This window comes from Buceros rhinoceros, unplaced genomic scaffold (genome assembly GCF_000710305.1).
Source record: "Buceros rhinoceros silvestris isolate BGI_N320 unplaced genomic scaffold, ASM71030v1 scaffold2097, whole genome shotgun sequence".
Taxonomy (NCBI): domain Eukaryota; kingdom Metazoa; phylum Chordata; class Aves; order Bucerotiformes; family Bucerotidae; genus Buceros; species Buceros rhinoceros.
The window spans coordinates 9,620-31,251 of NW_010422553.1; the positions used below are offsets into that span (position 1 = coordinate 9,620).

Sequence of the window (21,632 nt, forward strand, 5' to 3'; positions counted from 1 at the left end):
CCTCCGAAGACTGTAGCCCCTGTGGTGAGCTGCCCTTGTCTGGCTGCCAGCCACCCCCGAGCTGCTCTCTCTCCCCTCCTCAACAGGACAGGAGCAAAAATAAAAGAATATCTTTTGGGTTGAGATAGACAGGGAGATCACTTACCAATTATTGTTATGGGCAAAACAGACTTGATTGGGTGAATTTTTCTTTTCTTAATTAAAAAAAAAATCTTTTTTTTTTTTTTATATTTTTAAATTAATTGAATTTCTTGCAAAGTAAAACTAGAGTTGGATGGTGAGAAAGCAAGCAAAAAAACCACCTCCTGCTCCCCCAGGCACACTTCACTGTGTCACCCCTGACTCCTCCACCAAGCTTCTACAACCCTTAAATAATTGTTGCTTTTGAGAGCACTATTTATGTTACAGGGGTTTAATAAAATCTTGAATAGGGCAACTGTTCCTAACAGTGCAATATTCGTTAATTTTTAGTTAAAGTTTTTTATAATTGCTTATAGCTTGAAGTAGCTTACTGATTTTTCAGAGGGGTTTCATGAGACGACAAAGTCTAACTCAATATTCTGCTTTCTGTTTAAAAAGATACTGCATCCAAATATTTAATCTTTAGCTTTAAAACCAATAATTTTTTCCCGCCTGTATTTTTAGGGTTAACAGCATTTTAAAAGTAGAAAATGTTAAGGGTTTCTTGTTGACTTGCCCTCAAAAAAGATCTCTCTGAAGATTTTCTGTTTGAACTACAAAGCAAAAAAGGACTGAAATAAATGTATGAATATGAGAAGATGGCATTAAAGCTGTGCTAAAGGACAGAAAAGGTGAATCCAGGCACAAACGCCTTTCTTCTAGAATCCTATTAGAAGACGTGATGTTATCCTGTCATTCTATGTTTTAGGGAAAATGTGAGCAGTGGCTATCTTTCTGCTAGGTCTTCCTTGAACAAAAAGCTACACATCTTCAGTGAGATGAGATACTTCATCTCCTTGAAGCTAGATGCTACTGCCAGCGTGCTGATTCCAGAAACCAAGAAATTAGGATTTATGAAAACCAGACTCTTTTGGAAGCAAAGTAACTTCAAGTTAGTGTGGTAACTGTAGAAGGAAAGTTAATAAAAATGCTAAATATTATAATTCATTGTTTAGATAATTATATTCTACCGAGCAAAAAATCCTGAGCAGTTGAAAAGGCAGTTTGATGGTCCTATAAACATCTTCATTCATTTGTATTGAATGGTTTTTCTACCGAGAACAAAACCGAAAAGATTGTGTACTCCTCTAAACTTACCCACCACCAGTGCCTCCATTTTTGCTGAAATGTGTACGAGGCTCACTTGATGCCAGTTTAAGCAGTTCATTCCACTCCCGTTCCCATTCTTCTTCTGTATACACTAAACCTGACTACGGGAGAGAATGAAATACCTTTACAATTATGCTGATACAAAATGTAAGCAGAGTTATGACTAACTTATTTTGAACTTCATGAACAATACGGTTTAATACCTTGGACCATTAATGGTTCAACATTTCTATTCAAGTGAAAGAATATTGACTGGCTCAAAAAGAGATTGAACCCACTAAACTGTGGATTACTGGATTACATTTCTAGACGTGGGTCTGCTGCTGCTAACCCAACGCTCCGCTACTGCAGGTCCAGGTATTCACACCCACGTGAATTCCACGCAACCATGGTTAACGTGCTTTACTGCCCATTGCTGGAGGTTCGCTTTCTTCTCACATACCTGGAACTACTATGAACACCCTCCTTTGGTGGACAAGTGATACTTTCTCCCTCTGTTCAAGAGCAGAAAGGGTATATAATTGCTTTTCAGGTAGCCTGAAGTAGCTGAGGCAGTCACAGCCCAGCTGTACTCTCTATAGCCACTCTTCAGCCACAGACATGTCCAGTAGGTAATACACACTGAAGTACAGCTTTTATCAGCACTCAAACCAGATCTACAGATGATTTTAGTTAAGAAACATCCCCTCAATATTTGGCCATAGCGCTAAGAATCCTAATTCACCATTCTGGGGAATCTTTCCTAAAGGGTTTTTTCTTGCATCCACTCATTTTTAAGAGATTGTGGTAGTGAAATGATACATTTAACTTTGCAGCCCATCATTTTTTTTACAGGTTCCACACTCATCTTAGACCTCTGTAAGCACAAAACCATGCATATTTATGCTCACAAAGCTACAAACACATTTGCATTCTGATAGAAAAATTCTGAAGTATTTCTTTCCCCATGCAAAATGGAAGCACAAGGAATTTGATAGCAATTAAAACTTTCACACCGAACTTCAGAGGAATTCTTTTGATCCTAAATGATAATAACAAGACTATCTTCAGGCCATACAGACCTCCTTATTCTGCTGGGTCTGTTGCCATCTCCATCTTCTTTTCAGTGCTTCCCTTTCAGCTCCACTTCTCATCATAGTATAGAGTGCTTTACGTAAAACAAGGTCCCGGTCATGAAATCCCCACATCCCTAAAGCGGCACAAGACAACACCATTTTAAGGAAATAGTGAAATAGAAAGTACTAGTACAATTAATATTTTTCCATTAGCAGAAGAAGCATAGCTTATGTATCATTTGAGATTCTCTTTGGCAAATAATTCCCTCATTATTTTTAAAGGTTTCCTAAAGAAACAGTCAATGTAGATAAGCTAATGAACCGCTGCTCATGAGGGAATTTTAACAAAGTTTAAGCATTGATAAAGGAACGACTAAGGATTTGAGTGTTTCACTGTTCACCTGTGGCAACTTCAACTTTGCTGCAAGCAATGGAATATGCAACACACAGGTTGGTTTCAGCTGTAGCTGCCAACAGAGCTTGCAGACACAAGAATGCTAATGACAACTGCAGGCACTTCTGTGAATCGCAGATGAGACCAACATCCAACGGCCTCCAGCTCTTACATAGCAGGATGGTAAATTTTCTTTGGCTTCAACATCCAAATGAAGAGACAATCATTCAAAATGATTAGAAGTCTGAAAATGCAACCAGCCACAGGCTTTCAACCCCATTTTAAGATAATTTTAAAAAGATAATAAAAATCTTCATGTAGCCAAGAACAGTAACCTACCACAAATGTGAGCCGAGTGCTCACCAAGAGATATCCCCATAGAGAGCCATGTTTCAGTTACTATAATGTCAGCTACAGGCATTAAATATATTTAAGACTTTGCAAGTCAAAACACTCCAAACATTTGCTGTAAATAACATACAATTTCTCCTAATTAAAAATGAAGTGGACAACGATAAAAGGATCCTTGGAAACTACAAAAGCTTTTCTTACTACTGCTTTCAAAAAGAAGAGTCTCTTCAAAATACTAAAAAATCCCAGGGTTTTTTTTAATAAGTCACCTTTTGGAGTTCTGCTGGTAGATGATTTTAGCTACTCAACAAAAAAATAAGTTTCCTCATAATAGGTTAGGATATAGAAGGCAGAACAAAGACTTTCAACTTCACAGGTTTCTATTTAATTCATTTGAAGAAAGGCTTCAATGATCTTGTATTAATGATTAATCAATCAATTGGAAATAATTTTATTTCTCCCCAAACTCTGTTTCCCGTATACTTGAACTCTACAAGGAACCAATAGAGATAATATCTAGATATTGCATTCTTGAAGACAGCAAGATAACTGTTTAATAAAAGTCAGAGAGAGAATGCAATTTCTTGCCCACGATGAGGATGATCCTGCAGAAGGACCCGGAATTCCAGAGCTGTTAGGTTGGGTTCTGTAAGGAAAGTGCAAAGCACTGGTGCTTATGATACATGGTTTCCGATACTGTTCCAATTATAGTTTTATAACCTGATAACACTTTTACCTTCATCCCTCAAGCACGCCTAAAGCAAACAATACTTCAGTGAAATTTGAAGAACACATTACTCCAGAATCAGGCTTTTAATGAAAGTCTTTGCATCTCCTGTGTTTTTGAGCTTTCGCTGGGGATAGAGAAAACTGGTAAGTATTTTTGGCAGAAGGTTTCCTGTGGAGCCTCTCCCTTACCTAAAGATGCAGCATGCAAGAGGCAGTTTCCATCACCTGTCGTGGCCAAGGGAAGAAGGCGTTTGCAGCTTGTACACACTGTGGACCACCAGTTCAGTCGTCCTGAAAAGAAAGCATCTGTTAAAGTGGTGAGTGGAGACTGTGTACAGGCATACAGCAATGGTGTGTGATAATCATGAACATCCTTTCTGCCAGATAAACTGAAATGTCATGTCAGAAGTGACACTGAAAAGATTAGAAATACGAGGCAGATAAACTTTTACTATTCTCTGAATGTATGTGGAATAAGAAGGGAGCACCTTTAATTAATTTGCATCTTCCATTCTCATAGGTTGCCTTTAGGGATGGATTTCCAAAGAGTTCATTGCCTTGCTATCACTCTCCAGACATAACTGACACCAGCCTCCCATACACAGATGACAGATCGCGTTACAGTAACGAAGTCTCAAAGGACAAAAGTAATATGGATGTGTTAATCAAGGTAGGTGACTGCTAGGCAGGTTTAGTAAGTAAAGTGCTATTGTTTCAGTCAGATGGATTGTTTCAACAGCTGATTCTCCTCTCATTTACCCTAGTGTAAATCATGACTAGACTTACTAAAAATCAACTGCTGTGCTACCAGAGAATTAAAATGAGACCAAATGCATAGCCCAAGGTGTAGGATAGCATGTGGCTTTTCTCTGAGAATGTTTAGAGAACTACTTCTCCATCAGTGCTACCGATTATAAAACAGAGACGGGTTATGAAAAAGACTGGGAAGAGGACAGATATCTGATGTATCTAGATGAAAGAAATAAAGCCAGGAAGAGTATCAGTGCCAAAGCCGACGCTGGAAGTGCATCATTCCTGGCACACAGGTTGCCACATGGTAGCTTGCTGGGGTGTTGAGTCTTGGTTAAAAGGTCACATGAACACTTCAAAGAGACAGAGAATGTGACTAATTGTATAACATCTTTGGAGATGAGGAAGAGCAGATGATTAACAATGACGAGTAGAGCTGGTATGTTTCCCAAGACTTTTGGAAAGTCTATGGGCAATGCACAATTGACTAATTGAATGAATAACGCAATAGGCCGCCTGGGGTGACTCCATTTCTGTGTTTGTCCTCATCTGCAGATTTTTTGTTCCCCAATTCCTTCATGCTTGCAAGCTGAGAGGAAACAGTATGTATATACTTGTGCAGTCAGCCTTGCTTTTAAGGTTAAATCCCCAAAACAGAAATAAATTCAAGCAATGGAAAAAACTTCAGTCCAGTAATGTATTTTGCTGGCGTTTATTTGTAACGGCAGGTAATACATACTGTGCAAAGAAACAATTTTAACAGGTGCCTCCAGTTACTTGTTCCGGGTATTAAGAAGTACGTAAATAAATTTCAGTTGGTCAGTATGGGCTGTTGTATTGAGAAGGTAAAGATGCACAGCCAATCAACACCCAGGCACATTTGGTAATCCTCATACGATTTTAGCAGCTAGTTTGTAAATGCCCAACATGTCAGACTAGGCTGATTGGATTCTAAATTAAACATGCATTCAAGAAGCTTAATTTAAAGTGCTCTTGGACAGCCTCTGGGAAAGATAAATCTGAAATAACGAGTTATCATTTTTAGCAACCCCTGTGTCTGTGGGCTGTGAAATAACAACTTGCCACCTGCTTTATTCAGAATGTTTTGGTGGCATCATACTCAGTAATAAGTAGCACCAAGGTGCTGCTTAAAGCAGAGTTAGAAGGCCTGAAACAGGCAGAGCTTAGGATTTAAGGGAATGAGGAGTGCTTTGCAGATTAACTAGCAGCTGTTGGTAATAAATGTCAAAGTCTGGTGTTTATGAATCTTTGGAATAAGAGCAGACTTCTATAAAAGTGATCTGCTTTCAAGTAGATTATGTGAAAAATGTTTGTGGGCCTGATTAACACCACAAAGCTTATGGCTGACTAAAAAATCAGCTGAAGTGCATGGGATTATAACAAAAAAGTTTCATTTTTCAAATCTAGTGGTTACAGTGGATCCCTTTGGGGAAACAACAGGAAAGCAGAGCTTAAATGAAAACTGGATATAGTTTTGCCTCAGGCTTATTTCTGTGTGCTTTGATACGACAGTATTTATGGACAAATTATACCCATTTCTCACTCACCCTCTCTCTGTTGGGTCTCCTACTCAATCTTGCTTTTTACTTCCTTATAAAATCTATTTAATCTTAAAAAGACCCACAATTTCAAGAAATTGCTGTTGTTTTACAGCAAAAACTCTCCAAGAATTAATATTGCCATATTCCAGTACATTAAAATTTGATCTTTATTTTAGCTCAAGATTAAAAGTCCTATCCAGGTCTACGATCTAGCAACATACAAAGAGGCAGACACAAGCACACAATATTGCCCTTTCTTTGTATGATACTAAAGACTTCAGGTGCAAACTCAAAAGAAATGTTAACAGAATCCTCTGTGGCTGAATATATACATTGGCTCCCCCTGCTCCGTTATTGGCAAGGCCTAACACAAATCCATCGTTCTGATACAGAACCAGATGTATATCTTGTACTCCATGCAAAGAGGATAAACTGAATCTCAGGAAAAGTTTATGTCGGTGCATTATTAATGGACACTAGAAAGGTTTAAGAGTTATTTCCATAAGCTTCCGGACAGCAAGGCACAGGTGTATAGATTCTTGCTGCAGGATTTCTAGGGGAAACTTCTGAAGAGGATTCTAGATGGTTATATGACCTGAATGGCTCAAACAGAAGGCAGCAGAGAACAGAGAATGCATTTCAAGTATTAGCAGGGACCAGGCCTGGCTTTCGCTATCAGCCCCTGATGCCTCGTGCACTGGTAAGAAGGTAAGAAAGCATTCAGGGTGATGCCCTCTGTGCAGAACTCCATTAAGAGCATAAAGATAAAGAAGATGAAAACATGCAATAGAAATTACGCAAGTTTGTGACTGTCCCATAGAGATGCTCATACAGGGCTGCTACAGTTTACTAAGGTCCATTATAAAGCAGTCATTGCCCAAGCATACAAACCGATCAAAGACAAAACAAACATGAGGTTACATAATACTAAGAAACCTTTGTAGCAAATCTGCATAAATCCTCTGCTCTCTCTCCATTTTCACCACTCAATTTTCTTCTTTTCTGGTTTAAGCTATTAATAAACTGAATGGCTTTACAGACTTTGGATTTTTCTGGTAGAATTATCCACCAAAACGTTACAAGGACTTTGTAAACATCAGCTTAATATAACTCTCTCACTACAGGGGAAAAGGAGATGCTACAAAGGATGAGCCTCCGCTCAAGGCCTGTATGGCCGCAAAGCCAGATTGCGTGTCGCTGCCTCCAAGGCAAACAATCAACCTCTTGCCTGCAACGCCACTGTTCCTTTACTGCATAAAAAACAAGTCAGAATTCTTACAGAAAAGATGAAATACACACTAAGAGAAAAACAAGGATGGTTAAAGATGGAGAAAAGTGTGAAGTGTCATGTCACAGCTGGTACAATTTTACCTCACATTGAGTGTATCTCACATTGAGTGTATCTCACATTGAGTCTCTTAACGCACTTCACCGTGCTATTAACACTGCTCTTTGATACGGCTGAGTAAAGCAGCCTTAGGCAGCTCCTCGGAAACACTGACGGAGTACACACCTCACTGAGGAAAACAACTTTATCTGAGCACAGGAAGTCAACCTCTGGTTTCCTGGGCTTGTCATAGGTGCGGCTAAAGGCAAGACTTCCGAAGGCTTTTCTTTTATTTGTGGTTGGGCATTCTGGAGCTCTTTCCCGTGCAGATTCTGCAGCGTTTATCACGTTGCAAGATTTTCTGCTACGAAAATACTGAAAATAAGCTAGCTACTTATTTTCATGAAACTTGTAAGAGCTTACTCACAAATATGTTTGAAATTGTCAAAAGTTAAATTTTAAAAATAAACAGTGATACAATCTTAAGAGACAACTTTCTGACATGAGCTGTTTCCTTAGGAAACCAGGCTGAAACCAGCCTTTCTTTCACTCCGCCAGCAATTCGCATTTCCAGATACCCACCTCTCACCCATCCTCCAGCACAAGCAAGTCACAAAATAGTATTTTCAACTTCGCAAGCAAGTCTAGTTTGGGACACCCCATATATTCTCACTAACTAACTCCTAACTAGTTAGTTACAGTCATTAACTCCTCTCTGGAACGCAACAGCAATAACTGCTCAGGGGGTGCACAGAACTGACTGGTGAGGTCAACAGAGGGTTACTCAGCCCTCTCAGGATAGTCAGACAATTAGCAATAGGTGCACGAACCTCAAATCCAGATTTCAGCAGAGCTACTTCTACACTTTATGTTTCTCACACGACTAGCTAAGAGGATTTGCTTGTTTAGTTTTGGTCCTTCCATACAATAAATGTGTACTTGCAAGTATTGACATGAAGAAAATTACAAGAACAGGTTTTCTCCATGGGCTTATAGTACTCATTCAGTGACTGGTTATTTTTTAAAATTAGTGAATAAACAAAACATCTACCAATACATTTTCTGTACTTCAAAGAAAGGACCCTCTTGTAGGAGCTCTCTCTCTCTGTCTAGATGATGAAATCAGCTTCCAGCAGCACGTGCAAGGTATTCACATTTACTAATGTCCTTGAAATGTAATGTTGAGCAGTGCATGTAGAAATAAGTAAAACTGTGCCATCAGGTAAATGCTTCTCATGTCGCCTGATGCATAAGCAACACAGACTCTGTCACAGAAGCTACTGACCAGCATGTAACTAAAGATCATAAAATAACATGGCACAGAAATATATGGCTAGGCCCAACTGACTGTAGACAACTGATACTGAGTTCTGTTATCTGCAGGTCCAGTATTACCGGCTTTCTTCATTTGTTTTTTTACGGTTTTCTACAACATTATTGCATTTCATCCTACTCTGCGATAAAGCCTTTATCATTCATGTTAGAACTGAATTACACAAGCATGCATTTCAAAGCCCGGAAATCACTTCTCCTGTGATTGTAATGGCTGCTATCCCAGCACCCTGCACATAATGTGTGAAAATCTGTTAAAAATTCCGGGATAAGAAAATGTTTCTGCAATCTGAAAAGGTATGAATTTTTTCTTTAACAAAGCTTAATTTTCAACAGTTTGAAATCAAACATTTCCAGATTTTGGTGGATTTGGTTTCAGGGATGTGAAACTCAGGCTTAAGAATGAATCACTGTTTATTTTGCCTGTAGCTGTATAAAATGCTTCATAGATAGCACAAAGCTGAGCACAGAAAGAAAAGCGTAGAAGAGCAATATTCTTGAAGGTTCATACAGTTAACCCTTAATTTTTGTATTAAATTGTATTTCAGCAATAGTAACTATTTTCTTTTCATTTCACTATGTTAGACCAGCCATTCTGCCTATACTATGGTTTTCTGAGCTCATCAGTACAGAAGTTTTTGTATCTGTCCTAGTGCCAGCCCACATATTAACGTCCCGTGGGGTAACACGTGTGTACAATGAAAACCAGCTTGCTGCAGCAAAATATTTAGAATTACAAAATGCCTTTCACACAGACTTCATTGACTATTACCTGAGCCATCCTCCAGAGAACCACGCTGACTACTGTAAGAGCACTCAGAGATCAGTCTGCACATCACATACAAGCCGACCTCATTCCATTTCAGGCAGTAATGAACAGCTGAGTTTACAAGATGGACAAAACCCCAAAATGCTTTTATGAATGTGGTGAATTCTATCCTCTAAGAGAAATATTCAGAAAGCAATCACACAAAGAGTAGAAGACACACCGCAGCAGCGGAAAGTGAGTGAATCACGCTGCCTGCAGCTGGGCCAGTCCTTTAAAACCTCACACTGCATTTCTGAGTAAACCAGGAATTTGTCTGAGTTTCTGTATCAGTAGGATGTATCCTGAACATCCTCTCACATATAGGTGTAATGGTGGCAAGTGCCTAAGCATATAAAAAGAGAATAAAAAGACCCTACAAACTTTTATAGACATCCAGCTCATTTGGCCACTTCAGACCAGACGTGTGACAGTCTGTTAACAGCAGGTTTGCTCTCCTGATCTGTGCTTTGTGAGTAGTAAGCTGCTCTATGTTCCTAAGCAAGTTTCTCCTCCTTTTGCCCAGTCAGCTTTTGTTTGTTTGTTTCTTCCTCTTGAAATTCATGCCCAGTTCAAACCCAAGGACACACCTCTCTCCTTTCCTTTAACAATATCCCCAAATCTCAGCCACAGAAGCTGCTGTCCTCTGGGGGTTTGCTTTTGTTTGAAATAGTTTTCAGGCCCTTTGCAGGGAGCACACCTTATCTGTTAATTTTTTTGTGTCCTTAACCAAACCATAGTCAAACTGGGGCTGGTGGGTAGGAGACAATAAAGTGTCTAATGCGAAGTGACTTTCCTATTAATTTGCTCTCCATTTCAGACAACAGCATGTCTAATGCAGGCAGGCAATAAAAGGAAACTGAGTATCTTCATGTCTTAAATAGAGAGAAAAGGTCAGTTTACACAAGGTCTTACATTATTTTCTTAAAAACATTCACTGTTTGAACTGTTTAACTTACTCGAACTCCTGTTTCCCAGGAAGTTCCAGTTTGTTTGAATGAAATGCTCATGAAAGTAAACCAGGTCCACACAAGCTACAAGAATACCACAAGCACTTCAAATGGTCCAAGCACCCTCCTTTCCAGGATGCAAGAGGCTCTGGGAAGGAAGGGACTTTTCCAGTGTGAGTCAATTTATTGCCCTAATTAAAGCAATGTGGAGAAACGAATAAATGATTTATTCTAATTTTCAGAGAGATATCAGAGAGGAATGCTAAGAGGCAGCAAATCCAGCTGGTTCCTAGACAAACTAGAAATATTTTCCTGATAAGTGACTGACAACTTTCCTCCTTCGCAGCTGCCTGGTACTATTCCTGCATTATTTTATACTGCTCCTTTTGCCAGAAGCAGCGCTTCTGAATATTGTTTGGGTTTGGGGGGTTGTTTTGGTCTTGTTTTGTTTCTTTCTTAAGTATTTACTGCTGGATGCTATTATCTAAGTATGCCTTGTGTTTCAAATACCAAAGCCAAAAAATGAGCACGTGACAATACACGAGAAGCACTCGGTGTGACACTCGATTAGCAGAGGTCCTGCCCAAATACTACGATGCAGTGCCCTGAGCAATAACAACCACAGTTTACCAGTTTGGACCCACGCCGTATGACAATGCAGAGTTTTGTGAATGAACTCTCAGCTGAATACACTGCGCTACACAAGCCAGTACAGCAACCCCCAGAAAAAAGCAACTGGCTATTCAATGTTCCACAGACAACCAAGAAATCTGATTTTATAACTCCTTTATATCACTAGATTTGGGCATTTCACTATACAGATGCGTTCATTTCATGGTTCATTAATTCATTTGCTATTTCATAAGACACAGATACTAATTTTAAATATGTATTTCCATATTTTTCAAAACTGACTTAAGACTTTAAACTACTTATAAATTTGAATTAAAATTAATTTTAAATTTATTAACATTTTTCCATGGCATTAATGAAGTATTACTTTAAAATTACTTACTTCCTCATTACAAAAAGTAATAATTAGCATATATAATACATATTTTTAAATTATTTTCTCAAGCTGCAGCAGAACTTGAAGATGTTTCCTTTGTTAGTCACTGAAACGCAATTTCCTCGTGAGAACTGGAAGTATCAGACCCCTCTGACCATGCAGACTCATGTCCTTCTCTACTGCATGACTTCCCCAGCAGTCCTCCTTTCCTTCTTCCCTCAATTTCATTGTTTTAAGTACATTTGACAGTGTTCTCTATAACGTTTTCAAACAAATAGGGGATCAGGGTATGCATCATTTTGTGTATTTGGTTTTACTCTCTGGCATTTATTTCCCAGGCAGAATGCGCAAGCTCCAGAAATGAAGTGTTATCAGCAATGTCAACCAAAAAGCCAGATTGCCCAGCTGCTGACATCTGAATTATGTACCCACCTGCTTGCTCCAAAGCAACCATTGTTGCCTGCTCAATTAAGTCACGTTCAATGAAGCTTCTGAAATCTTCACTGTACACGCTAAGGTCTGGTAGCTGGAATGTGTAGATGGGCATCTCCAAAGGAAACTGTTCGTTGCTGCACTCATTTGCTACATGTGATCGTGCAAGGGAGACTATGGCTGAGCTGGCATGAGAAATACCTCTGGAAAGACGCTTTTCTGTAGAGAAACCAAACAGAGATTAGAGCCTCTAAGGCTATGTAAAGGACCAGTCAGCACCATGTCTGGCAAATGTCCATTAATTTCACTTAGGAATGTATTCCACTTCTTGTGTGTTACCTTTTTTGGGCTGTTTCCCTACTGTAAAAGATTGCTTAGTTCTTACTCTGGATCCCTGTGGCAAGTCACAGCACCTTCACTCTCCTTCTTGCAAAAGAGATAAACAGTAAAACTGGTGAGATGTGAAAGACAAGTCCTTCTGTACAAAAATTTTGTAATGTATCCTGAGTTTCCAAAGGTGTTTCAGAAGAAACATTTACTGGCAGACAGATGATAATCAAGTAATGTTTTTAACTTTCCTGGAGTTTGTAGACTTTTGTTTCTCTAATGGATCGAAGTTCTTCTAATTTTAAGAGCTAAACGTATTTTCTAAAATATCCTAAACTGGGGGAAGGGGTAGAAAGTTTGATTACATTTCCATGTCTGTCTTCTCTGTACGTCTCAGCTAAATGACTTTTAAACAGGGGAACTGAAGTATAGGATAGCATCTCTGTCTGACAACCCCTTGCTACCACTCCATCACCCCTTCCCACCACGGTCCAGCCCTCACCAGTTGGCTGCATCCTCCACTGCAAGCACTTGGTCCATATCAAGACCCTCCTCCCCCTTCTCTGCTCCTCCCTGAACATCCTCCTCACTCCAGTTCCACGCCTCAGTCAGAGAGGGCTCTCTGATCATGAAATCCTCAGTTATGCACTGAATTGGGAGCAAAGGCATTTAAAGCCAGGCATCTAAAGTTAGACTTACCCCACACTACCTACTACACCCATTATCAAAAGACCATTTCAGTGTAAACGGGGCAGTTTAGTAACACGGAATTTTAGAGTGAGCTTTATCCTAATGAGGATGAAGTGAGACAGTTTTATCAACTGCAACGTGCTACTCTTCCTCCCTTCATTTGCATTCAGTGCTCTTAAGGAGCCATCAGAAGCACTGCATTTCCTTTTCCACCGATGGAGGTTATCAATGTCAAAATAGCTTTCCTGACACTCCCAAGCCCTGAGGCCATTTCCTGTTCAATAGGAGGGAAGGGCAAGCATGAGAAGGGAAGATTTTCTGTTCCTTTTAATGACTGCACAGAAAACCATCACCAAGCTAGTGCTATTACCTCCCTACATGACAAGCTCCCAGACCTGCATATTTATTTTGGTACAAACAACGCTTCCTTGATAAATTAAGATTAAAAAACCATTCCAACAGTCTGAGAGAGATAGAGATCTGAAGTAAAACCTCTAAGAGTTCTGAAAAAAAAAAAGTGAAAAAAGATTTCAATTTCTATTTGGCAGGGAATAGGAGGTTGTCCTTTCTTCTGTGTAACCATGAAAGAACGCAGTTTTAAAGCTGAAAGTTATTCATAGATTCCATGCTGTCAGTAAGAACTTGAAGGGTGAAATACGAAATTATTTTAAACTTTTTTTGGTCTCAGTAAGCACAGAAAACTACCTACAACAGTGGTCTGTGGCACTCTTATTTCGGTTTATGCGCCCCACAGAACTGCTTGGGGACAATGTATTTTTGTACTTTAATCACACCTTAAAAAATAACTTGTGGAACTGAGGCAAAGTTCATGACAACTGAAACATGAAATGTCGGGTCCAGCAGCAGCTCTGTGAATCCCATCACAAGGACCCACTTCACAGGCTGATGGCAAATGACTTCCAACTCCCTGCAGACAAGCACAACTCACAAGCAGACAGGCTAGAAAGCTGCTGTCCACAAAGACTCCGGAGAAGAGCTCTTACCTTGAGCGATGTCATCCTGCCTTTGCAGGCAAGGCCGCTCAGCCTTCGTCACCTGGGGAGGCTGCTCTGGCTCCTGCTGCTTGTAGTATTTGCCCTCATTGAACACCTGTGGCAGGTTGGCGGTGTGTACCTGCCGGAGCTGCTCATAGTCATTCAAAGCTGCTGTCAAGTCCCAGTTTTTGCCTGCCAAACAGCAAAAGGACCAGATTGATAACCTGAAACCCATCTTCATATGCACTTAACATAAACTTAATCAGAGAAATCATTCTTACTTAAAGAATCAGCAAGGAAACAGAGGTTTTTTAGGGAAAAGATTTTACAACCACTCCTCCCTCAGCAAAAATGCAGTTGATAAATATCTTGAAAGCACACAGTAGATAGACAAAGACAAGAACATATTTCAGTTTTCTTTACATCATAATTGGAGAAGACCTCAGGAAAGCCCTTGTCCAATTTCCTGGTCAAAGCTATAGGGTCAGCTATAAGATCAGACTAGATTGCTCAGGGCTTTATTTGGTTTGGTCTTTACAATGTCAAGGACGGAGGCTGTACAACCTCTCTGGGCAAACTGCTCACACATTTGACTGTCTTCACGGGACCTATGACCACTCTGAAACTCTCTTGTTTCAACTTATTCCCATCGCCTCTTGCCCTCCTGCAGCACACCACCATGAAGAGCCCGGCTCCCACTCCTTAATAACCTTCTTACCAGCACAGGAAGGTCGCTGTTAGGTCTCCTCAAAGCCTCCCCATTTCCACCCAGAACAAGCCCCACTCCCTCAATCTCTCCTCACAGTACTTGTGCTCCAGACCCCAACAACCTTTGTAGGCTTCCCCTGAACTGAATCCAAGTTATAGCTGTTGTTCCTGGACTGAGGGTGGGGCGAAAGCTGGACACAGTATTATAGCTGTCTAATGAGTGCTGCGTAGTGAGGTGTAAATCAATTCCCTCAATCTGCGAGCTGTAGATATGGTCCCGTTGATGTAACTCAGCAGATTGCTGGCTTTGCTAGCTGTCAGGGCACATGGCTCGTTTATGAGCAGCATGCTGGCTACAAAGACCTCCTCTTTTTTTTTAACTCCCAAGCTTCTGTCCAGCCTGTATCATTGCAGGGGGTTCTTCCTTTCCAAGTGCAGAACTGCCATGTTCATCCTTGTTAAAGGATGCTAGAAAACTATCCATTAACTACTACCCTTTCTGTGTGACCATCAAACCCGTTATTTCCCTATCTAATTGTCCACCCATCCGGACTGTAACATTCCAACTTGAATATAGCAACACCGTGGGAAACAGTGTGAAAAGCCTACTAACCCTCAGGGAAAAAGGTATCCACTGCTCTCCTCTCATCCACAAATTCAGATGTTTTATCACACAAGGCAACCAACACCAGGACTTCCCCTGCTCAGATTCTGATCAAATGGCCCCAGAAGCTAGCAATTTAAGATGAACACTAAACCCCACAGAATTTAACATAAAATGAGAGGTGGGAGTAATTAATATCTGTACAGTTGTATTAATAATAATAAATAATTAGCAGCAATTATGGAAAGATACAACTATTAGTGTTATAGCACAAAAGAGTGAGAAACTTTATCTTTCTAATGAAAGAGGAGCTAGAATACAAATCCAAAATCCCTCAAGTTCCTTTATCTTGTACATCAGAGAGAAAGTGTTATACATCAGAGGACAGTGTTTTGTAACAAAACATGCAGTGAGAGGATTCAGTCAGTGTGTTTCCAGTCTGTGTGAGCTACTCATGGAATCTGCCAACATAGAATCTTTTAAAAGATTTGCTTCCAAGCTCCACTTCATTACATTGCTATGACCAGCGATAAGAGAACACAGGCTAATATGCAGAGATAGAGCAGCCCTTTTAGTACAGGTGGTGAAAATAATGATGAAAAGAGTTCAGATGTTTGTATGTTAATTTCAGAACAATCCTAAGTTAAAATACATACATGGCCCAGAATTCTCCCAGTACTTGTTTTTAATTGGAATATTATGAATATTTAATAGCAAGAAAAAAAAAGACTCCACTAATTGTATGAGGTTCAGCATTCCATGAACACTTTTCCTGGGAATTCAAAAGTAACCTGATTCTGACTAATGCATGATTTATTACACCATAAAAGGCTGTCACTTATGTACCATGAGAAGCTACATTACCTGAGGAGCAGTTTGGTATATAATTTACTTGCTTACACAAAGGTGAATAAGCTAAAAATAGTACAAGGCAGTTTTAGACAGATAAAAGAAAGTCTTTTACTGTTACAGTCATTCATCTGTGAAGAATAAAAACTAACTGAAGTAGGAAAAAAACAGCACCAGCAGCTGTTACCTACAGGGTTGAGCTTAACTGCCTCAGGTTTTGAAGTACTAAACAAAATTGTGAAAGGAGAATTAATGTTACTAAGAAAGAACGTTATACACGTCCTGAATAGTCCATAATATAAATGACCACGTCAGTGATGTGGAATCATCATGTGTGTTATGTTGTAGTCTTCTATTAGAAAGTCTGCAGGACAAAATGTAAATTCAGCAAGAATTATCAGAGATTCTAGACGAGCACTTGAGATACTGTCAGCATTTTTTTTTTTTTTGTGGAAGTCCCATGTAGATTCAATGGCTATAATCTAGTTAGGGCTCTGCTCTAACTATATATATCATGGGAATCAAGTCACCCAACCCAAACATTGAAGAATCATGAGTGTGTTCCCACGAGTGATGTGATCACCTGTCAATGTTTGGAGTAGGGATTGCTTTTCTTTGGTTCTGTTTTAAGGAGGCACTTACAGTATGTATTTTAAATCTTCTCTCTCAACTCTGAGGACAATAAAGTAAAACTTTCTTTTAAAAGTGAAAGTGACAACAAACATAATTCTAGGAAATGTAGGTTTAAACCAAACAGTACTATCTGAGTACTGGCAATGTTACAAGTCCAGCGCTACGTAGCAACCTGGGTTTATTCACTACAGATCCCTGAGTAACAGCCCTATGTTAATGAAACACAGACAGCATCTCTCTACTGTCAGGGCATTCCTTACATGGCACCCGTTCAAGATATTTTCCTGTTTCAGTTCTGAAAACTAACAAAAACCACCGTGCATGTGCTGTGTGACGGGGCTTTGATGTATGTACTGGGAAAGCAGGAAATCAGGAGACTAACAGAAATCCTGCTGTCCTTAGTTTTAAGCCAAATGCAATCATCTTATATAAAAGCTCTATCACAGAAATGACAGTCAGTCTTCAGCAACAGTGTGCTGCATCTAAGACTAAATCTAAGACTTAGATGCAGTGTCCTGCATCTAAGACTGACTCATGAGTTATGCTCCATGGTACAATGTAGAAACTGAACTTCAAGACTTGAAACTACACACAAAAAATTTCTCTATCTAAATGTATCTTACATAGAAATATATTATTTTCAAGTCTCTCCATCTCCCTGGAGTTGTTCCCATCTCCTGAACAAAAGCAGTAATTCAGCACCAAAGCCTTAAACTGCAGAGAACCAAGACAGGAAATTATTATTGGACTCACTTTCCCCAAATTGGCTGGAGTCCCCAAGCATCAGAATACGAGAAAAAAATCCAACCAAATTAGATAACATATTAAGCACCTTTCCATCTCCATGAAATAGTGCTTTTGAATATTACCACCCTTTAAAAGTAAGACTTTTTGTTGCAATCTGAAGGAAAAAAACAACACAAGACTAGTTTTCAGATTGTCCAGTGTATTATTTATTTTTACTGTTACTTATCTGATGCACCCTGCTCTTCACTGACTGCTAACTTCTTGGTATTCTTTGAAATATTATTGTATTTAAAAAGGTATTTCACAGGCATAACAACGTTATTTCAGTATGCACAATCACATCAGATGACAAGTCACCAGTAGCATCGTATCGGTTAATAGCAGCTGAATTGCTCCAAAGCAGCACTAACACAGTAGGTTTATATGAAAGGCTTTAAGTTTCCAATGGTCAGAGAACATCAGAGAGCAAAAAGCTAGAGCAGCACAAAGCTGGTTAGAAAACACAAGTAGTGAATCATGATCAGGATGCTGGAATCAAATTAATTCACTAATTCAGCAGAAAGAATACTCTTATTGAACAGTTATTTCCACAGCAGCTGCATGTGCTATGTGAGTCAGCAGGTGTAAAATTTAACAGGTCTGGAAGGTCACTGCTTTAATACTGAGTGCTTCTAGCGTGGAGGAAAAACAACAACAAAAAAAGTGCAGCTGAGTAAGGAATGGAAGATACACTGAGAGCTGTACTGACATTTTAGTGTCAGTGACAGCAGGCATCTACATGAAAGGGAAATGCAAAAATAAACTCAGTTATACTGTGAAGTTTCTGATCTAAATAATAGTTGCTTGAATAACAACAGGAAGGATCGTCATCCCGAAGAAGTAACCAAAGACTTAGATGAAACAATGTATAATTTAAGAAGCCACTCATCCGTTTTTGCCTTCCCACCTCAAACTGGATTAGTAACAGGTTAAAAAAAATTATCCTCAAGAACAGCAAGAGTTGGACTCACTTCAGAAGCATTTCAGATGATTCAGTTTTTCCTGATCAGAGAGGACTGCTTCCCCCCACCTCCACCTCTGCCCTATTCAGACAACTTGAAGAGTCCAAGAAGCGTTCGGAAGTTGGTTTCCCAGTGACCTGATGCTCCGAGACCAATCTGAGAGACATAAAATCTTCCCAGGCCAAAAAGCCTAGCTTTCCTTAGGGCGCCTTGACCAGGGATGACACAAAAGCACCAAGGGTAGAAGAAAGGGACAGGGGATAAAAGCCATGTGTCCAGTGCCAGGGCTTTCTGTGGAAGCTTCACCAGACTCCAAATCCCAGGCTAGAAGGAAGTTGAAAAGGAGGCAGCGATCAAGGGCATTGCCTATGCAAGAGCACTACTGCAGATCCACAGAGAACTCGTTCTTACCTTGGCACACTGCTCTTTGGGCAGCACATCGTTCATGAACACTGGGGAAAGCTGTTTGCTATTAAATCTAGGTTTTGAGGGAGGGAAAGGCTGAGGTGACCTCATTAGGATTAACCACATCGTGATCAGAGAAGACACCTCATTCCTTCACATTTCCCAGCCCTTCCACCTCGCCTCCTTGTCCTTCCTAACTTGTAGAGCCATCTTCACCTTAGAAAACATTTGACAAAAGAAACCAAAGTCCAAGACCTAGATTTTTATATTTAGTCTTAACTACCACTGTTTTCCTTGAGGCACACTAACAAGAAAACCAGCCCAGGGACAAGACCGGGAATTACATGGACAAACAACTGAGCCAATAGGTTAGGCAGATGTGTAGAATAAAACACGTGTTTTCCTTAGTCTCTGCAGCAAGTATTAGGTGCATGTCAAGGAAGAGATCAAACCAACCAGAGCAAATTTCACAGGACAAATATTCCTCTAGCTGTTTTTCTGCCCATCTGGTTCTGCCCCAAGCTGCACATAAGCTGCATCATCCACCATATTGGTACATACACGTAGTATCTCTTGGAAAAGTTTCTCTCTTGGAAGTTTCAAAGTCACCTCCTGACAAAGTCGTGATTTAATAGATATATTTCCAACTGACTCCACATTTTAAAATCTGACCAGCTTGGAAGCTGTAACTTGAAAGCAGAAGAGCACTAGAAACTTTTGCTTTAAACCATTTGCTTCAAGACTATCCCATACTGTAATTTTTTTTAGATGAGAAATACACTCTGCCTTTATAAAGGTGGTATCATTAGCACCGCTCAGGTTTTACAATAGTTTTCACAGTGCTTAGACAGCTGCATTCACCCTTGTTTTTCTGGAGAATAAGGGTTCATCTTTTTTTTAATCTAGTCTTTCTCTAGTTGAGTCTTCAACTTTATTGGGCTGTGAGGAGAAAGTGACATATTAATGCTCTGCAGCACATGAGTAATACTTGCTTGCCCAATATTAAGCACATGCTTTGTCAGATCACAACTTGTATTCTCTAATAACAAAAATCAAGCACCCATTAAGCAGCCTAAGCTATTTGTACCAATACTAGATTTCACATTTTTCAGGCAGATAATATTCAGGGAGACAGACCTGAGCAACAGGCTATTATTTAGTCTTTGAGATTTTTGATTGTTTTGGTTAAAATAGCACAGCTTAGTGTGGTTGTAACAGTTAATCTATTGTCTTTCACTTCCTAAATCAGAGATAACAACACTAGAGGACATTTATCATTAATTAGTTGGAATAGCAAGCATGTAACTATAAAGCAGTCCCCCCTGCCAAGCTTTCAAATATCCACCTACTCCAATATGTTAAAAAGAACATTTGAAAGGTCACCAGCAATTCTTGACTTAATGATAAACAAAATGCTAGAAAGGATGCAGTCTGAGATGGGGAACTAGGAAAGATCTAAATAGTAAGGACCACAATGAAGGGCAATGTGCAGCAACAACATACACAGAGGACTTCAGCAAATGAAATTTTAGAAGGGGCAAGAAAAGCTGCCTAAAGCTAAACAGATCCAAAAAGGATGCAGGAGAAGTAATTTGGTAGGCAACAAATTAGGGTGTAGCCTGTGTTTACAGTTCATGAACTGCTGTTGCATATATCTAAGGAGCAGAAGCAATAAAAATGCCCAGTAAGACTTAACAGGAAATTTTCACAAAATAAAGGAAAAAAGATGCCAAAATGCTACACAGCTCACAGAGAAAGCAACCAGGACAAGACTTACAGAATGATGTATTTCAGAAAATAGAAATGAGGTCTACAGAAGCACAAAAAGATGATGAAACTGAACAAGAAACTAAGCTGAAGTGAGGGCATCATTTTTCAATGTGACAAATACAAGGAAGTTATAAGAGGTATTTTGGTGAGATGGCAGTAAAACTAAACTGGACACACTTTCTGGAATTTTTAACCTTTACAATCAGGTACACTATCTGCCCAGCTACTTCACACTGAATGCCATTTTTGTTGTTAATGAGACTCACACTTTAATGCAATACCATGTAGAAAACATTGTTTTAAAAAAGGAAAAAGAAAGTGACTACTGAGAACCAGTACCAGCGACATAATTGTCAAGGTTTTTGCCTCCATTTCTTAAATATTTGATTATTGTTGTATTTTTTTACTAGTGAACTGGAAAAAGCCCCACTATCACTAAAGATAATGCAAAGCATCCACAGGAAAAAAAAAAAAAAAAACAAAAACCCAAACAAATGTAGCAACTTTACAACTTTACCTTACAAAAATATAGCAACATACAATACAGACCTTATATTTCTAGGAAACGTGTTTTTATATGGAATTACAGATAACTGGGCGTTTTATGTCACAACCTCCCTATTAAAAAAAAATTAAAGTCAAGAAAGCGTCCCTGCCCACAACACAGGGAAAGTCTTGCTGGCAGACAAAACTCTTGTTTTCAGTACCACGCCTCTGTGACTCAAATACTCTAAACCAGTGCACAGAAAGGTGTTCATGGCACAGCAGCTGCCCCACAAGTACAAAGCATCAGCTCTGAGGTGGGAGGCATATCATCTCCCCTTTGAGCTCATTTAACAGAACAAGCATTTTACACGAGACTCTACTGTGGATCAGTAACAAACCACCTAACAGGCACAGAAATTTTCCGCAGGAAC

At 39.5% G+C, this 21,632-nt stretch overlaps 1 protein-coding gene across 1 annotated transcript in view; it reads right to left on the reverse strand.

Moving 5' to 3' along the window:
- Positions 1-21,632, reverse strand: part of LOC104496871 (OTU domain-containing protein 7A-like) — a 38,321-nt gene that overhangs the window by 6,467 nt on the left and 10,222 nt on the right. The window contains exons 2-6 of the mRNA XM_010140055.1: positions 14,008-14,190; positions 11,987-12,205; positions 4,009-4,110; positions 2,352-2,479; positions 1,279-1,391 (exon numbers count right to left, since the gene is read on the reverse strand). Coding sequence (XP_010138357.1) covers positions 1,279-1,391; positions 2,352-2,479; positions 4,009-4,110; positions 11,987-12,205; positions 14,008-14,190 — 745 coding nt within the window. The remainder of the gene's footprint in view (positions 1-1,278; positions 1,392-2,351; positions 2,480-4,008; positions 4,111-11,986; positions 12,206-14,007; positions 14,191-21,632) is intronic.